This window comes from Ammodytes marinus (assembly GCF_949987685.1).
Source record: "Ammodytes marinus genome assembly, chromosome: 18".
NCBI classification, from domain to species: domain Eukaryota; kingdom Metazoa; phylum Chordata; class Actinopteri; order Uranoscopiformes; family Ammodytidae; genus Ammodytes; species Ammodytes marinus.
The window spans coordinates 21,853,122-21,868,765 of NC_137222.1; the positions used below are offsets into that span (position 1 = coordinate 21,853,122).

General features: G+C 40.0%; 2 protein-coding genes across 2 annotated transcripts in view; one reads left to right on the top strand and one right to left on the bottom strand.

Annotated features, from left to right (window-relative positions):
• Positions 1-2,396: 2,396 nt before the first annotated feature.
• On the bottom strand, positions 2,397-10,036 carry txnl1 (thioredoxin-like 1). Its single transcript, XM_080046295.1, has 8 exons — positions 9,786-10,036; positions 8,106-8,202; positions 7,084-7,257; positions 5,617-5,739; positions 4,850-4,919; positions 4,512-4,684; positions 2,754-2,858; positions 2,397-2,644 (listed from the first exon to the last, which is right to left on the bottom strand). Exons 1-8 carry the CDS (start codon positions 9,881-9,883, stop codon positions 2,615-2,617), a joined length of 870 nt encoding a protein of 289 aa, XP_079902421.1. The 5' UTR covers positions 9,884-10,036; the 3' UTR covers positions 2,397-2,614.
• Positions 10,037-13,852: 3,816 nt separating this feature from the next.
• The window catches only part of atp8b1 (ATPase phospholipid transporting 8B1), a 34,019-nt gene continuing 32,227 nt past the window's right edge, over positions 13,853-15,644 (top strand). The window contains exon 1 of the mRNA XM_080047223.1: positions 13,853-13,996. The gene's annotated coding sequence lies outside the window, so the exon portion shown is untranslated. The remainder of the gene's footprint in view (positions 13,997-15,644) is intronic.

Genomic DNA, 15,644 nt, shown 5'->3' on the forward strand with positions numbered 1-15,644 from the left:
GACCTGAACTCCATAGATAATCTATGGAGTATTATCAAGAGGAAGATGAGACACACCAGACCCAACAATACAGACAAGCTGAAGGCCACTATCAAAGCAAACTGGGCGTCATAACACCTCAGTTGTGCCACAGGCTGATCGTCACCATGCCGTGCCGCATTAATGCAATATGTCATGCAAAATAAGATCCAAGACCAAGTATATAGTAGATGAATGAAAATACTTATTAACAAGTGCAACATTTTTGTATTATACACATTTGTTTTGATTTTGAGATGGTGGATTTTTGATTTTCATGAGCTGTATGCCAGAATTCAGAAAGGTTAAACAAAAAAATGCCAGACATACAGTCATATGAAAAAGTTTGGGAACCCCTCTCAGCCGGCATTATAATTGACTCTGCTTTCACACAAAAAAGATAAAAGTGGTATGTCTTTAATTTACCAGGAACAGCTAAGTACTGGGATGTTTTCCAAAAAAAGATTTTTTGAAAAGCAGTATTTAGTTTTATGAAATTAAATAAAATGTGAAAAACTGGCTGTGCAAAAATATGGGAACCCCTGTGGTCTTGCTGATTTTAATGCATGTAACAGCATGTAAAACTGAGGACTTTAAACACAAAATTGGTTGGATTATGTTGTTAAGCCTTGAACCTCATATAAAGGTCTGTTTAATCATGATAAAAGGTATTTTAGGTGCCTAAATGCAAGTTCCACTTCTCTTTGACTCTCTGCAGAAGTGAGACAGAATGCGATCATCAAGACAGCTCCCAAAAGATCTTAAAAACAAAGATTATTCATTGTCATGGTTTAGGGGAAGGCTACAAGAAGCTTTCCCAAAGGTTTCAATTGTCAATTTCTACTGTAAGGAACGTTGTCAGGGAATGGAAGGACACAGGCACAGTTGCAGTTAAACCCAGGTCTAGCATACCAAGAAAAGTACAAGAGCGGCATATGCGGCGGATTGTGAGAATGGTTGCACACAACCCAAAGATCACCTCCAAAGACCTGCAAGAACATCTGGCTGCAGATTGTGTATCTGTACATGGTTCTACAATTCAGTGCAATTTGCACCAAAACATCTGTATGGCCGGGTGATGAGAAGGAAGCCCTTTCTGCGCCCACGCCACAGATACAGTTGCATGGAGTATGCGAAAGCTCATTTAGACAAGCCAGATTCATATTGGAAGAAAATGCTTTGGACTGATGAGACAAAAATTAAGTTATTTGGTCTTTATAAAAAGCAGATGTTTTGGTGCAAATTGCGCTGAATTGTTGAACGATGTACAGATACACAATCTGCAGCCAGATGTTCTTGCAGGTCTTTGGAGGTGATCTGTGGGTTGTGTGCAACCATTCTCACAATCCTCCACCTATGCCGCTCCTGTTTTTTTCTTGGTCTGCCATGCCTGGGTTTAACTGCCACTATGCCTGTGTCCTTCCATTTCCTGACAACGTTCCCTACAGTCGAAATTGACAATTGAAACCTTTGGGAAAGCTTCTTGTAGCCTTCCCCTAAACCATGACAATGAACAATCTTTGTTTTTAAGATCTTTTGGGAGCTGTTTTGATGATCCCATTCTGTCTCACTTCAGCAGAGAGTCAAAGAGAAGTGCAACTTGCATTTAGGCACCTAAAATACATTTTCTCATGATTAAACAGACATTTCTATGAGGTTCAAGGCTTAACAACATAATCCAACCAACTTTGTGTTTAAAGTCATCAGTTTTACATGCTGTTACAGGCATTAAAATCAACAAAACCACAAGGGTTCCTATATTTTTGCACAGCCAGTTTTTCACATTTTATTTTATTTCATACAACCAAATACTGCTTTTCAAAAAATCTTTGTTTGGAAAACATCCCAGTACTTAGCTGTTCCTAGTAAATTAAAGACATACCACTTTTATATTTTATTTGTGAAAGCAGAGTCAATTATAATGCCGGCTGAGAGGGGTTCCCAAACTTTTTCATATGACTGTATATCACTATATGTCTAATATCTCTAGAAAATATGGAACTTTCACTTTTTAAATTAAATTAGAAATAAAAAAAGAGCTTTTGATATTCTGATAATATGAGTTTCACCTGTATGTGTGTATGTGTGGGGGCATTTAACCATAAGCTTTTGTAGGCTCCAATACGTTAAGGGATGATGGTTGATATGTTGGGTAGTAATTTCAGTCCGTGCAGAGTCAGACTTAACCTCATATAACGGATTGATATTACTTTTTAATTTGGTATGAATAGTTCTTAGTGACTGCCCTAATAAACAATACATACACACGTGAACGGCCGTAGGCTCAATTATTTGTAACAATAAATTCCACCTACAGCTACAGTAGTTCCCACAGAAAGCCGACACCACGCACGTGCCTTTGAAAAAGGATTGTGTTTTATTTACAGGGATTTTCATCAGAATTAAAATACAAATGATTTAAAGACTGAGTCTCCACAGGTGGAGAATTCATTACAAGCTCGAGGAGGTCAGCTGGAGGCTGTATGTATATGTGTGTGTGTGTCAGTTAGATGTGTGTATTGTGTGGCAGCTTTGGCAGAGGGAAAAGTCCTTGGATGTATCTGCAGCTTCCTCTTCCTCCCCTTGGTTGTCCAGCTCAGTGACTCTCTCCTTTCTTTCCTACAACCTGTATGGCAAAAAAATTTAATGATCACCCATGAGTTCAACACACACACACACACACAAACAACCTTGAAGATCAATGAACCCAGCAGGTTGCTGTGACTGCTCCTTACCCTCTTGAAGTCGCTCATGTTGGTGGCCTGTACCGGAGTGCCTATGAATGTCAAGTAGTTGATTTTTGTCGTCTCCTCGTCTCCTTGGTTGGACTTGATAAACAACTGGAGAGAAACAAAGACACATAAAGCATCAATAAACAAACTGAACCGGTTTGGAACCACACCATGACCCTGCTGGCACCATGGCAACGGAGGAATGTAGACAGTCTGACTTCTTGTCTTTATTTAGGAGACAGTATGAGGTCACTGTCAGTGGTGGAAGAAGTCTGCAAACCAATGACTTAAATCAAATTAAATGCAATACCACTATATTAAATACTCATGAAGAGTAATGCCTCGTTTCCACCGAGTAGAGCGGGTCGGATCGGAGCGGTTCGGTCCGGGTAGTTTGGCTTTTCATTTGCCAAAAGTTGGGTAGGGTACGGTTTAAGCGCACCTAACCGCTCTGAGCAGCTCCTAATCTCAGTACTCCTCCGTAGGGGTACTAGCCGCCTGAAAGGGTGCCTAAAAGGCGGAGCTACACACTGCCGTCATTTGATTGGTCGAAAGAATAATTTCCGCCATGTGTAGTCATCTCGGCAAGAGTGAAGATAGTCTTGTGTTTTGGAGAAAATGTGAGCACAGCTCTGTTTATTGTGTGGTGTTTTTCCTCGTCAATAAATTAATCAGTTGGTTACACTGTGTCCCATAGTCACGTAGCTGCCGCAGCCAGCACTGTTCGCTCACTGTCTCTATGAGTTGCACCGAGCCGTCTCTGTGTGTTTACGCCATAGATAGTAAATACACGCTCACAACAACACGGGGGGATTAAATAAAGAAGCGGCTGGTTTGAATCATTTCCACCGTTTGTAGTCACCTCGGCTAGAGTGAAGAGAGTTTTGGCGAAAATGTGAGCGCGGCACTGTTTATTGTGTGGTGTTTTTCCTCGTCATTAAATAGATCAGTTGGCTACACTGTGTCCCACTGCTACGATGTCACGTAGCTGCCGCAGCCAGCGCTGTTTGCTCACTGTCTCTATTAGTTGCACCGAGCCGTTTCTGTGCTCACAACACGGGGGGAATAAATAAAGAAGCGGCTGGTTTGACCAAGCAAAAACAAGAGACCGCTGGCTTGACCACAGTTGTTCCACAGCCCGATAGTTTGACCCATATTCTGGCGGCGGCTATCGCAGTACAGCCTAAACCCCGCCCCACCAGTAAGGGTAGGGTCGGCGGTGGAAACAACACAGAGATTCTTAAAAGTGAGCTGTCCTGCTCTGAGCCGCTCCGATCCGACCCGCTCTACTCGGTGGAAACGAGGCATAAATGTCTTGCATTCAAATTGTGCCTTTTCTTGGTCAAAATGAACTTCTGATAAACTCAATCTCAACAATCCATATTCTGCCTCCCACTCATTTGTGCTCGTCTCTTTACCTGAAAACTGTATCCTAGCAGATCCTAACAGGTTAGAAACCTCTAGAGAAAGGAGTCATTTCCTGAGTTTAGAAGTTGATAAACTGCTTTTATTCTTAGTCCTATCAGTAAGACTAAAAATGCCTCACTTCGAGCACTTTTGTCCAGTTGGAACACATTTTTTAGCTTGTAAACCACTTGATAAAACCGAGAGCAGTGTTGTATCAACTTGTTGATCCTTTACTTCATTTACACAAAGTCAAATGCCAATATGGTTATAAAGGTTAAACTCAAACAAAGTGTCATATTAAAGAGGCAGCATGTTTGGCCCATGGCTCCGTCTCTGCAGTAATGTGTTGCTTACCGTAACACTCTGTACGTTCTGAAACTTGACGTAGCGTAGAGGAATCAAACCGTCTTCTTTGTAGTCTTCCTCTGACAGCTCCAGAGCCTGCGTGGCTTCACTCCGCTCGGCGTCGTCAAAACTCATGGAGCGAGGGAGATTGATGAACACCTTCACCACCTTAGGGGCTTGGACTAAGACACAGGGTACGAGGGGGGGGGGGGGGGGGGGGGTGTAGCAAGAAGCAGGAGGGGGGAAGGATGTTAGCTATCAGGAAACTTTATCTTCATTGCAGTACCTCCAGATAGAGAGATTCAAAAGAATGACTGATGTGTAGGACAGCATTAAACACAACTCACCAAAGTCTGTGGACTGTATCTTCATAGAGAACAGCTTCACAGGCTGGTTGAAGGCCATAGTTATCAGCAACTAGACAAAGAAAATAAAAATAAAACCATCATCAAACACCATGGGGCTGAAATGTAAAGTTTGTGAGACGAAAGAGGAAATGTTCCTCCTGTGATGCGAGGCAGAGTGTAGGGAAAAGCCAATTACCCAGACGAAAGTATAAGGAATTTAGTATTTATCCGTCTGCCATCGTTTTTTTCTCACAAATGCAATTAATCAGGTCAGAGCAGGTAACATTAACCTGAACTGTGCTAGCAGGACCAGTTTCCTCACAGTGGTAAAAAAAACTACCCCGAGGATAAGGGAGGGGTGAATGGGGCTTCATTTCATATCACTTTAAGGCCCACAGTCTATATACTTCAAACACATCTGTTTGTCCTTTATACAAAAGTATTTTTCTTTTCCTCATCATGTATTATAATAGACGTATAACTATAAGAAAAGAACGATGCCGTTTATTTTCTTGAAGTGTCGCACAGTTCGCTAAATTAGGTGCTAGAGAGTCGTGACAGTTGTCATTGCTGCTGGCAAAGTCCAAGAACCCCTTATTATTCATATTAATATATATGACTAATAATAATTACAAATGGCAAATGCGACCACCTTATATGTGCTGGGCAAGAACAGAAGTAAAAAGACTGGTGTTGCAACAGTATCAGAGGGGGCGGGGCTTAGCGTACGTTCGAGGATGACAGAAGCAGTTTCATGAAGCTTGTACCTGTTCGTCACAGTCAGACTCCAGGTAGGAGGAGTCTTTGATTAAGCAGCTATCGAAGCCACAGTCGTCGCTCTCGTTGAGGCACTCGCAGCCAGCTTTGTTGACGAAAGGCATGAGGTCCATCTGCAAACCAAGCAAACAGAACTAAATTAACATGCGAGTTCACATTCAGCGATAGGTTTTACATGAACACACTCCAGGGCTCGACAATAAGGATTGCCCGACGTCCCGGAGCAAGTAAAATGCCATGTCGGGCCAGTAACTATGACAACTGGCATGCCCGACCGGTTCCGCTGAAATTCTTGAATAATAAAAATATATCATTTGAATCGCCAAATACAAGTAATCTATCTATGGTCTATTTTCATATTTAACTGGTGCTAATTATTACATTAACGCTAATTTGTGTGTGCGTAGTGTTTGCTACGTTGCATCTCTCCTCTCCTCTCTGCTCCGTTTTGTGAAGGGGGGACGGGGCTCCACCGCCGATACACACACACATACACGCAGACTCGGCACAACACCGGTGAGCACACACACCCAGTTAGAGAGGTAGAGAAGAGAACTACACGCAGTAGGTTGGTGTGACAGAAAGTCCAAAAGCCAACGAGTAAATTATAAATGAAGTGAAGTCGACCCCGACCGTCTGAAAAGCAGCGAAAATATCTGCGTTTTTTAAATGCATTATGCACCCAACGTGAATCTAGTAGTAGCGAGGATGCTAACATTAGCTCTGCTGCTAGTAGCCTACTACCAGTTAATGTGCAGGTCAACACAGACATCAGCAACAGTTAGCAGAGGAACATCTTTACAGCCTGCATAGATCTCAATAAATGGGCCAGAGGTGTCTGACTTCACATACCATGAGACAGTGGAAGCTTAAAAGTAAGCTACTGGAAAAGTGTTCAAAACAGCCTGTCCTAAGCCAAATTTTGAGATTTTGAATCAAATCAAAATCACTCATACACACATTAAAATAATAGCCTATAGTAAAAAAATAAATAATAATTTGAAACTAATTGTTGTAGGCCTAAAAAAATTTTTGCAGAAAGAAGTTTTAAAGAATTGCTGTTGTAAAAGGAATAAGGTAAAACAAATAAAAATAGTGCTGTTAAAGTTCTTTACATGATTTGTTTGCATAAAACATGTCTCGTTTGCAGTTATTGTAGGTTTATTGAGGTTCCAACTCAAATAATATTTGAATTATAGCCTCCACTTTCAGTATGAACCTTAACTCATCTATAATACTGTCCATGATTTGTTTATACATTGTCAATAAAGAGCAAATATAACAATTATTTGAACACTACTAATAGAAAAAAAAAATTGTATAGGGGCCAGTAAAAATTTACTTCGGGCAAGTAGAATTCAGACCCACTGGCCCGACCGGCCAAGTGAAAAAAAACCTTAGCGTTGAGCCCTGCACTCCCTGAACAGAGAGGTGTCAGGAACACGCGGTCCACTCACGTATCCCTTTGGAATGTCTGAGTCCTCGTTGTTTCCCGGGTCGTTCTCTGTGTGCTGTTTGATCTTCTCTTCCAGACCGGCCGAGTCGGCGCCCTGATACTGGTCCACGCGAACCCGGTTCCTGAAGAACAAGAACGTTGGCGTGGCTGAGATGTTGTTGGCCGCCGCTGTCGCCTGAGAAACACAGGAATGGTTGAGTTGAATTAATCTTGCATCGTGGAGACCCTAACTGTTAGTTTAAACTCATTGTTTCTCATTTTTTTTATTACCCTCTGTTTTGGTGTCTATATTACATTTCTGTTTCAGCATGAAGATCATTCTTGACAGCAGGCCAATTGTTTAAATTTGAATGACAAATAATGACTTGTTACATATGTGTAACAAAGACACATCTTGTGGAGGAAGTATTTCTTTTTAAATTAAACTATACATTTGTGGTAGTTTGGTCCACTACTTACAAAGGATAGTGGATTGGTACCAAACTCGCGGTTGAGAAGGAGTGTCTCGAGCGCTTTAAGTTTAAAACAGTTGAACTTTTGAAGATAAAAATTACGCTGCACGGATCACTCCGCCTTGAAAAAAAATAGTCCGGTGGGCACAAGCCTTAAGGCAAGTAAGATTTAAGACTTTTAAAGAAATGTTTAGTGCCACTCCAAGACCAATTTTACAATAACCAAAACTGAATAAAAAAACTATATCAATTACTTTGGGTTAGGAGAAATATTGCTCAAATGTTTGTTACTTAAAACATGACTTTTTTGGTTCAATGAAAAAGTAAGAAGATCTACTTTTTTTTTAAACATGCTTTTTATTTTCATTCGACATTAATCTATTCCAGGTCATTCAACATACACAACTATAAAGCCAAAAATAATAATAGATTCAGTTAAATATCACAACGTGGCCATACTGGAACACGCCATGCTGATCTGTGATGTCTTAATGTGGAAGACATTTGTAAATTGATGAGATAAACCCCTCATGTTCTTGAATCAGCTAACCAAGACGTGGATGTGACTCACCTGACAGACATGAACATCTACTTCAAGGAAGACGACGTGTGGGTGCTTGTTACTCAACATGGTGAAAGCTGGAGCTATTCTTACACAGGGCCGGCACCTGGGGAGGCAAAAGGAAGAGTGTGTTAGTGATCTAGAATGCATTAATTAATCAACAAGTCAATTAGTTTGAAAGAAATTAACAACACAGATGGATCAAGTAAAGAGAAAATACTTAGCAAGGTCCAGCTTCTCGAATGTGGGGACTTTATGTTGTCTCTGTTGTATATTATAGTCAAGTATTTGGGTTTTCTTCGCTGATGCTTTGATTTGACCATGTATGTACTGTTGTTGTTAGTTACAAAAATGACCAGCTTTGATTTTAAAAAGGCATAGTTTAAAAATCTAATAATATCTGATAACCATTTTACATCATAAACATTTAAGAACATTTTAATATGGAGCCCTTAAAGGAGTAGTAAGCGATTTTGGAGAACACTTGTTGTCTAAAACACTTTTTGTCTATCTGTGAATATCTCCTCCCAATCAGCTATCTGTCTGTACTGTGTGTGCGCTGAATAAATATCCAGTGTTAATACACAGCATAGGCTCTGTAAAAGGGCATGTTGCTAGCTACGTTGGGCCCCCTTCGTTTACATAACAGATTACAGAGCCTAGGTTATGTATTAACAACACCAGATTTTGTCTTCTCGTCAGTGGAGTAGACAGGTAGCAGATTGTGAGGAGAAAAGATACTCACTGATTTTAACCAAAATATACTTGACAACAAGCATTCTCCAGAATCGCTGACCACCTTGACAATATGAAGTTGTGAGCAAGACATTGTACAGTTAAACAAACTTGACAGGGCTCTCTGGGGGACAGATTATGCAATGGAGACCTTTTTTGGTCTCCATTGCATATTCTCTTTCTTTTGAGACCAACAATGTATTTCTAATGACTGCTCATCCTACCCTAAACATCCGCTGTCCTCAAGCTCAATACACAAATAGCTAATATCGACTCAATCAACATGTCAGTTAAATTGAATAGGCTACTTATGTTACATTCTTCAAAAAAACTTCCAAAGAGCAGCTGTACTGTGGCAACGCCTCCTGTATATAATATATCTACATACATACAGCACCTACTTAGGGAGCTGTTGCTATAAACTCTATAAAGGTTTAGATTTTTAAGGATGTAAACAGAATAGGTGACTTATCCAAACTGTCATTTTATCCAACAGTGATCACTCTTGTCAAAGTATAAAGACATAACGCTAACGGTGACTGTCTACAGTGAGGAGAAAAAATAAACAGATTTATTTGTTTATCTTTATTGTTGGCCATGTTTCTGCTTTGATAGCTGAGCAGTTAGCCCATTCTCAATTGAATTAACCAACGTAACGTCTTATTACGACACCTCTTCGGCCAAGTTACTGCAATACTGCCATGTCATTGTAAGCGACACAGCTAGTTAGCTAACGCCTGCTAATGATAGCATGCTAACCTACGTTCCCTAGCAAAGAAAGCAACTCATGCCAGTTAACCGAGTTCGTCAGCTCCCCGCAACATTTTAACGACGAGCTGTGGTTTCTAAACAGTCTTTTGTCGACAACCGAGACTAACATACCAAGTTTCAGGCTAGCCCATGTACTGTATTTCATACAATAAAGAGGCCTCGAAGCCGGTTTGGTGAGCTTACCCAGCCATTGTGAACTTCACCACGGCGAGACGTGAGCCGGCGGCCGCTAGCTCTGGCTGGAAGTCCGGGTCACTCCCGATCACTTTGACACCGACCATGGTACTGTTTACGGCTGTGGTGTGAGCTTGTTAGCAGTGTGGCCTTCAGGACAGGGCAGCCTAATGAATAAAAGTGTTGTGTTTTTAGCTTTCTGTCACTATGTTAGCTAACTAGCTGTCCCGTTTCTGAAACACAGTACAGTACAATGAGCTGCTGAGTTCCGATTGGCCAATAGAAAACAGGAAAGGCGGGGTTTCTCCTTTTTCTTCTTCTATGACTTGTCAGTTTTAACGCTCCTAGGCCTTTTGCTGCCCTCGGCAGGATAAAGAAAGAACACAACAACAACAAAAAATAATGTGAAAAAATAAAAAAAACAATACCTTGAAAGCTCTAGAATACTCATACCCTGTTTTTATTGTATTATTTAGAATGTTCTCATTTCAAAGTTATATTTCAAACAGTTAAGGAAAAAAAACAGTAGCGCAATCCATCTGAACGCTTTACTGCAAAATGTAAAAATGTGTAATAACTATTGTCCTTGTCTAAGTATAATACATTGAATTTAAGTACCGGTATATCCCTGAATCTGAGCAACACTTCAAAAGCAATGCCTTTTCTCTCCTGCCACTCGCTCTCAATGCCCCCTTTAAATCTGCTTTCTTTTGGCTTTGCAATGGCCTACTTTCTGCTCTTTCCTTTACCTGAATCCCAGCTACCATTTCTAGTAACAAAGTATGCATTGGACAGTCCATCCCATTTTACTTTATTTACTTAATTTAAATTCAATATTGTAACAAAATAAGAAAATATAAGAATAAAGACTAGCAGCAAGGAGGTAAACAAATAAATAATAATGTACACAATGTCAGAACAGGTTAAATTTAAACTTATCATAAAAAAAATATGAACTGATTAATGGCAAAGTGCAAATCCAAAATAAACAAGGCCCCAAAAAAAGTGTGGCATTCTACTTTACTGCATGATTCATACAAGAAGCAGTGAAAAGTAATGTGCAGAAAACAATGTCAAACATAGCCTACATAGAGTCAAAAAGGACCTGGGCCCCTCTTTAGCAGAAGATGGAGTTCCAGTCTTAAACTTGTTAATTACACCTCTCTATGTGCTCGACATCCAATTCGAAGTGGTTCATAGCAGGGCTCATATCTCATAAGCCAAATTATCCACAATTTACCATGATGTTAGTCCATTGTGCGTTATGTATAATGTATGATGCCTCTCTTATTCATATGTATTGGTTATGCCCCAGCCTTAACAAGTTCTGGATAGAGGTCTTCCAAACATTATCCCAGTTGTTAAGCATCAAATTGGAACCAAAGCCTCTACTTGCTCTTTTTGGGGTCACTGAAGAGGTGGTTAGATTAACTGCATATAAACAATGCACTATATCTTTTTGCCTCTCTTCTGGTCCGGCAAGCAATTCTGCAAAAGTGGATGGAACCTGCACCGCCCACTCAAACACAATGGTTGAGAGAAGTTGTGTCCTGCCTGCCTTAAATTCAAAGAAATCAGGTACTCGCTTCAACATTCAAATGCAAGGTTTCAGAAAGCACAGGGATCTTTTTAAACTCATTCCAGGCTTTGTAAATTCTTGATAAACAAGCACAGTTAAATGGAATGACAGTCTTCCCATTCCATTATCGTTGATAATTATATTGTTGGGAGGGATTATATTTGGGTATTTCGATCGTTCTTTTATTTTTGTTGTGTATGAGATGTGTAGCATATTTTTTTATATATATTTTTTTTCATATAACCAGTCTATAACAAATGAACAACTTTGCACTTTGTAATACTGAAAACGAAATAAAAAGATTTAGATTAAAAAAAACATACATGAGGTCGAAAAGCAGAGTCATTATGTCCATGTTATGTGCCCTCATTGTGAATTATGCACAGTATTAGCCATGGTGTCACACAAGTAACTTGTTGTAATGATTGTAAGCCACAGAAAGAAAGTTATCCAGAAAGAGAGAGATTCATTGAGAGAGAGAGAGAGAGAGAGAGAGAGAGAGAGAGAGAGAAAGAGAAATAAGGGAAAAAGGGAAGAACCAAGCTGAAAAGGAGAGTCACCTCATCCCCTTGTGCTAGTGCTGTCCATCTCTCTGCCTGATAGATAATAAAGCTGTAATGTGTGTTTGCTAAAGGAAGAAAGGAGTTATGCGGTTTCTTGTGGATCATCTTCTAACAGGCAATGGATCAACACAGGTGGGTCACCGCAGCCCAAAGATGTTGTGCATACTGTCTTCTATAATGTTTGTGGTTATTTTCTCCAGAGGCACAGAAGACATTATTCATCACGGGCGCATTTGTCCTTCTTTTGGCAAATAAACGGAACTTGAACGACCCTCAACAGAGTGACAATCAGCTACATGATAAATTAGTTAGTGAGTTTCACTCACCCAAAATGACAAATGATATTTATACGTTGTTTTATGTTGAGCATGATACTCTTCAGGTGGCCCTGCTGGTCAACAAATGGAGTATACGGCTATACGCCTTCTGAACTGCCCAAACCTGTTGTTGGCAAGTAGCCTACGAAACTTAAATGGTTCAAGTTGAAAATATAAACCTTTTAATGACTGTTTGAAAGAAAGAGAGCAGAAAACTGGAGTTAGCATCAAATCACTTCTTATACACCGATATGCACCGTCCCTGTCAGCCTAGATATGTAGAAGTAAAAGAGAAAAAGACATTTTTTATAGAAAATTCATCCCTTAAAAAGATATAGATTGTGAGGAAAAATTCACTGATTTTGACAAGTGATTTGTCAACAAGCATTCCCCATGATGACAAAGTACAGCCTTAAGTAGCCTTATTAGTGCTAAAGATCAGTAATTCATCAACGTCAACCAGAAAAACACACATGCTTATTTCCCATGAGTGTTTCTGGACGGGCTTAAAGTTTGGAAACCAATTCTATGTTCTATTTTATTCTTTTCAAATCATGTTCACAAGTGTCTTTTTATAATTCTTATGTCTCTTTCACACATTACCTTGTTGTTTTAAGGTGCTGTACAAATACACTATTTAGATCTAGAACTCTTTAGCATGTGACACAAATCTCTTAAAAAGCCTAACAATACCATAGCCATCGCCATTTATCGTCTCTCTTAATCACCTCGCTCTTTATTCAGATATGCTACTTATTAAGCATAAAGCTTCATATTAGCATGTTTCATTTAATGTTACAATGAATGGTCTGACAGTAATGGACAGGAAGATAAAACAACACATCTAGGATGTTTTGGATTCTTAGCAACTGAAATCCACTTGTTTTTTAATTTATTTGGTTTTGGCTAATTAGGCCTAGTGTGGAAATACAATTACTTATTCAAACAATGACAAAATACTTCAACAGAGTTATGATAACAGGTAAAAAAAAAGTGTAGGATAAATTCAATAGGCCTAAATAAAAAAGGATGCCAGGGGTCAACACAAATGAATCGAAAAAAGCTCAACAAGTGAAAACAGTTAAATGGGAGCACAGACTCAGTCTTAAGAGCTTATCTGCCTTAAGTTCACCTCAGCAAATGAAAAAGCAAACTATTATCTTCAAGTCAAGTTACATTTCTTTCTTAAAGGCATGCAAAGTCTATGTTTAACTCTATGTTTAAGTCTAAAGAAAATTTACATTTTGAGAATGTAAAATTCACTTGTTTTTATGTTGTTAAATTGAAAATTATTAAAGTGAAGGGGTCAAATTATATAGGCTTTTCAAGTACAACAAATAGGCTAGATAAACAGACTTGTGTGAATGGCAGCGACGGCACAGGCTGCACGTACAACGCGACCACCTGGTTTAATTAAGAATTCAATTACACGCCTTTACCTGTGGCGTCACGTCCCAGCCAGCTTGCGCGCCCCCACCCGCAGTGCGGACCTTCCTGGATGCCACGCGTTGTTTTCAAATAGCTTTTTATTGTTGTTTTAGGCGTTGGACGTGTCGGACCGGTCGGGCAGGTTCTCGTGGGGGCAGAGCAGGTGAGGTAGAGCGGGGGAAGAAAGGGCGGGGAGCCGACACCACCACCACTACTATCGGAGCGTTCTACAAGCAGGAAGAAGCTAAAAACATGGTGCGGTGACAAGTCGCCTGGTACACCGACTGAAAACAAGGATTCACCCCTGTAAAACCCAACTGCGAAACATAAGGGGTAAGTTCAGTTCAATTAACGAACGTGGATGTTTGTGGTTTTCGCCTTTTTCTAAGACCCAAAAGTTACTATAGCTGGCTACAATAGGGTATTACACCGAGGGCTGACGAGCGCCTCACCTGGGCGGCTCACCTTTCTCCTGCTTTCCACCGACACTTCGCTGTTTGGAGTAGGCTACCTCGCCTATATTTGGGGCCGCTAAAAAAGAACTAGTTTTTGGGTTTTCCCTACTAGGTGTCTGGCTATGTGTTGGGCTTTATTTCTAGACTGTTCCATGCTCTCAAAAAAGTCTAGTAAGGATTTTCAGTTGATTCAAAGTAAACCAATCAGCTACTCCCTTTAAAAATCCATATAAAGTCACTGCTGATGGTCACATACATACATTCTAGAAGCAGTAGGCCCTCTGTAACAAATATTTAACCAAATAAATGCTTCCCATTCAATGAGACCAGTAGCCTATACAAACTGTGTGCCTCTTAAAGGCATCATTTTTGGATTTGGAAAGTGTGTCAGTAGGCTATACAGTAAGTAGCCTATTACAGTGTATTATGTTTTGCCCATCCTTTTTCTCTCTTGATCGATGAGGGAAGATTACATTGAAACCCATTTAAGTCAATATCATACACTGTATATAAATAGTCTTAAGTTTAACAGCAGTGCCTACTTAAGTAACACGTTCTATGTAAATGCTGATCACGATTATGTCATGAGGAAGTAATAAATTCAGTAGCAGACTGCAGTGTTTTTGGCGTGTGACCTCATACTCTGGCGCCTGGGTGTGTGTTATACATATAGGAATGTATTGAAAATAATATTTATGGATGTTTCTTCCTCCTCCTCCTTTGTATTTCTCAATCACAACACACACACACACACACACACACACACACACACACACACACACTTGGTTGCATAACATACTATTTCTCTAACGGAGAAATATAATTCAACAAATAATACAATTGATCGGTTTTTGGTTTTGCACCTTGGTGTTGCATCAAAAGGGTGGATAACATTGTTTTAGGAACGCAGGAAAATATTTTCGATAAGAGGAAGACATTTCCAGTTAATGCTCATGTAGATTTATTTTACTTGTGCTCTGCCAGCAGCAACAACAACACCTCTTTGGACCCAAATATTTCAAAATAAAAGTTTCATCCTTGACTGCGGAAAACATTCCATTTTGGCAAAAAGAAAAGAACACTGATCTCTGCTGCTGTTTTCTGTTTAAAAGCTACACACTGAATAGCCACCTCATTGCCTAAGGGAGATGGATCTTCATGAATGTAAAAATAGAGATTTTGGGTGCAGTATCCCTTTACGTAGCCACAATGTATGGCTGACGTGTGCCTTCCCAGCAGGTTGTGTAACCTACCTACTCTGAGCGCTAGTTGGTGTGGTGTTGTCAACACAGTGGCAGATCCGGGACGCGTGTGTCCAACCAGTCAAATGTTTCTCCATAAACAAGCAAAGAAGCTCTTCTTCTGCGAGCCAAGCAGTCCTTCGGTCAGGGAAATATCGTCTTCTTATGGAAATGGTTGACTCTGAAACCAGTGTCTGAGAATTTGAATGATTCCTTGAGAGGCAAATTAATTGAAGGTTAAGCTGAGGTGAAGGCGTCATGGCAGCTCTTTTGAAATCATTAGGA